This window comes from Mus caroli, unplaced genomic scaffold (assembly GCF_900094665.2).
Source record: "Mus caroli unplaced genomic scaffold, CAROLI_EIJ_v1.1 scaffold_18553_1, whole genome shotgun sequence".
NCBI lineage: Eukaryota > Metazoa > Chordata > Mammalia > Rodentia > Muridae > Mus > Mus caroli.
Window position 1 is genome coordinate 4,014 of NW_018390638.1, and position 3,817 is coordinate 7,830.

At 41.9% G+C, this 3,817-nt stretch overlaps 1 protein-coding gene across 1 annotated transcript in view; it reads left to right on the plus strand.

The window, feature by feature from the left end:
- Positions 1-2,996: 2,996 nt before the first annotated feature.
- The window catches only part of LOC110288741 (solute carrier family 22 member 27-like), a gene marked incomplete at its 5' end in the record, with an annotated part of 12,304 nt that continues 11,483 nt past the window's right edge, over positions 2,997-3,817 (plus strand). The window contains 2 exons of the mRNA XM_021155004.2: positions 2,997-3,070; positions 3,315-3,631. Of these exons, the coding sequence (XP_021010663.2) occupies positions 2,997-3,070; positions 3,315-3,631 (391 nt within the window). The remainder of the gene's footprint in view (positions 3,071-3,314; positions 3,632-3,817) is intronic.

The following is a 3,817-nucleotide window of genomic DNA, read 5'->3' on the forward strand; positions in this document are numbered from 1 at the left end:
TAATCTTCTCCACAACCAAAGCTTCTCCACAGCCTAAGCTTCTCCACTTGCTTATCTCTCTCTCTCCCCCTGCCCCTCTCCATCCCCCTCCCCCTCCGCCTCTTGGGTGTCCCCCTGTCCCCAAACTATCAGAATTATAAACTCCAAATTTTCTAAACTTTAACTTCTGGCCCTAGTCAATATCTGTCTCAGCAGATTTCCACTTGACCAACAGTCAGTATCTAGGAATCAGCTGTGGAGTACAAACTGCTTCAAATTGCTTCTAGCTCTGGATTTGCTGAGAGTTGAGGTGAACCAGTGCAGCTGATGTGATTGCTTACCATTTCTTCATCTAGATTAAACTAGATGCTTTTGATAATGCTCAGTTGCCTGATTCTCCTCCAAGCCTTTGACAAACATTCCACCCTTCCTGTGTCCTGGCAATTTCAGCAGAAAGGAGCTATAGAAGAGAGTATATAACCCTTTATCCTTGAAATGCTGGAATGTCACTTCATATGAAAACTCAATGGCATAGGGGACAATACTGCTTATGGGCACACCAGGAAATGTACCTGTTAAAAGAAAAAGACCCAGATCTATTAACATTATTTTTACAATCTGAAAACTTGTGGGATGGAGGGTCTTGCCCCAAAGGTAACACTATTCAATTTTGCATCAGGCTTATCTTTAATCTTTTTATATCTTTGAGAACAAGACTTGGCTGCAATATTAGAATATCTGATGCTCTTTTTTTATACTCAAACTGCATGTTCTATATCTCTTTTTGCTTGCTTTTTTACTTTAGATCTTTACAAGAGTGATCACTAGTAATCATTGTTAACATACAGGCAATTCCAGTGACTTGCTCTCAGGGACCTAGCAACTTTTTATGCCATCACCTGCCCCTGTCACAAGTATACCAGGTATATCAGGTGTACCACCTGTGTGCTGCAGATAAAACTACCACCAGCCATATCAGCTTGATCTCTCTGCATTCCCTCTCTTGGTTCTCTCTGTGTGACTCTCACTGCCCTCATGGCTCTCTCACTGCTGTCTGTCTGTCCACACATCGACTTGTCTGCCTTTATCCCTTCTCCTTGTCCTCACTCAATTGTCCTTCACCAATAAACCTCTTTCCACAAGATCTGTGGCTTGGTCAATTTTTTAGGGGTCCACCTTGTCATAACCTGGTTGCATTATATTTCATAACAATTATACAATGGTATCAATGTTAGGTTGTCTTGAAATCTCTATCAATGAAGTTAGTCTAAAAGTTCTGAATTTAGCCTCTGACAGGTTTCTAGGACAAGGGCTGGAGGCAGGAACCTTCTCTGCAAAATATCACAAGAATGGTCACTAACCCAGTTGCTAATATTGTTCTTATTGGTAACCTCTTGAGCTGAGCCTCCATATTCTACATTGATGTCTGTCTTAGTCAGGGTTTCTATTCCTGCACAAACATCATGACCAAGAAGCAAGTTGGGGAGGAAAGGGTTTATTCAGCTTACATTTCCACATTGCTGTTCATCACTAAAAGAAGTCAGGACTGGAACTCAAGCATGTCAAAAAGCAGGAACTGATGCAGAAGCCATGGAGGGATGTTCTTTACAGGCTTGCTTCCCCTGGCTTGCTCAGCCTACTCTCTTATAGAACCAATACTACCAGCCCAGAGATAGCACCACCCACAAGGTGACCTCTCCCCTTGATCACTAATTGAGAAAATGCCTTGCAGCTGTGTCCTGTCTAGCAGAACTTAGTTATTCCATGGGTCGAGGAGGACGAGGCCTGCAAGATAAACGGGCAGAGAAAGGGAAGCAAGACCAAGCAGAGAGTTGTCAAGGTCCGTTTAATGGAGGCTTAAGAGCCTGGTTATAAGCACACAATGAGAAAAAATAGGGAGGGGTCGAGGGGGTATAATAAAATACAGAGAAAGGGATGGACATCTGGGGCAGATGCTGATTGCAGGCTTCAAATATCTTGCAGCTTATCTTGGAATGTTGGTCCTAAAACAGTCCCGGGCAGCCTTCAAACATTCTGCAGTTTATCTTGGAGTGTCAGCCCTAACCAAACAGTCCCAGGAAGCCATCAAACATCTTGTAGCTATTTTGGAGTGCCATAAACAGTCCCAGGCACCAAATGGAGACATGGAGGAGGAGGTGAAGCTGGCTTTATCTAAGCAGTTCTAGGCGCCAAGTGGATACATGAAGGAGGGAGTGAACCTGGCAGTCCCAGGCACCAGATGGAGACAATGAAGGAGCGGGTGACATAGGAGGAGATACTATGCTCCACTTACAACATTGAACCATTTTTCTAGTCCAAAGTGCCCAAATTTTCAATATTTCTCCAAAAATTTGGATAGTCGGGCCTGTCATAGAAACATACCACACTTTGCTACCAACTTTTGGCTTAGTTAATTTTCTATCTCTGTGAGGAGACCCCGAAACAAAGACAACTTAATTTAGAGCTTGCTTACAGGGTAGAGCATAAGTGCACTTTCATCATAGAAAGGAGCCTGGCAACAGACTGGCAGGCAAAGCGCTGGAGCAGTAGTTAAGTGCTTAATCCTTATCTGCAAGACAGTGGCAAAGAGAGAAAAGCTCATTAGGAATATTATCCTCCAATCCTACCCGCGTGATGAATGTCCCCCACCAAGGCCACACATTTTAATCTCTTCAAGCAATTCAATCTACTGAGAACCAAGCATTCAACCTATGAGCCTGGGGGGAGCATTCTTATTTGAAACAGCATGTGAACCGTGCTTCATCTTAAATAATTTAACTTCGATTCTTCTTCTTAACTCTTATACAAAATTTAATATTAAACACAACACTTTGAGTAAAAAATAAAATGGTTCACTTTGACGTCTTTTAAATTGCACATTCTGTAGTGCATAAATTGTAATAGGTTAACTCTTTTATTAATTTTTAGAGATTTGCAGATCAAGGTCCATATTTGACCATGGGAATTGTGTAAGCAAAATTCCATTAAAAGTAAATTTTTAACAAATTCTGTTGCAGAAATAAAACATTAGTAGAATGCTTGGTGACTTTAAAAGAAGAAGCTCCATGCATAACACTTATCCCACTAGAGGGTAAGGTTTCTATGCCTGCAGTGGAGAAGCAATGAGGGACACATGAAGAACAACCCTACTTAGGATGACTTTGTGAAATCTAAGTTCTTTTTAAATGTTCGGTATTAGACTACATGGAAGTATTATTTGTCTCCCAGCGGAGATAGTCATTCAGTTTCAATGGCCTTTCAGGAACTCCTGAATCAAGTTGGAAGCCTAGGAAGATTCCAGATCCTTCAGATCTCTTTTGTTCTCTTCCTCGTAGGCCTTGTGGTACCTCATATTACAATAGAGAACTTTACTGCAGCCATTCCCAATCATCGCTGCTGGGCCCCCATCCTTGACAATGACACTGCCTCTGATAATGGCAGTAGGATCCTGACCCAAGATGACCTCCTGAGAATCTCCATCCCCCTCGATTCCAACCTGAGACTGGATAAATGTCGTCGTTTTGCCCAACCACAGTGGCATCTTCTTCATTTGAATGGCACTTTCTCCAATGTGACAGAGCCAGACACTGAGTCCTGTGTGGATGGTTGGGTGTATGACAGGAGCAACTTCCTTTCTACCATTGTGACTGAGGTAAGTCATCCCCCAAAAGGAATTCATGATAGCGCTTTTCCAGTGGCACAATAGTGGATATTCATTTAATTCACTCTTCAACTTTTAGCTAACATGAATTACTGATATATTAAATGTGAAACATTTCTCATTCTTCTAGTATTTTATTCTAAGGATGACCACAGATTATGAGTTAATTCATTTATC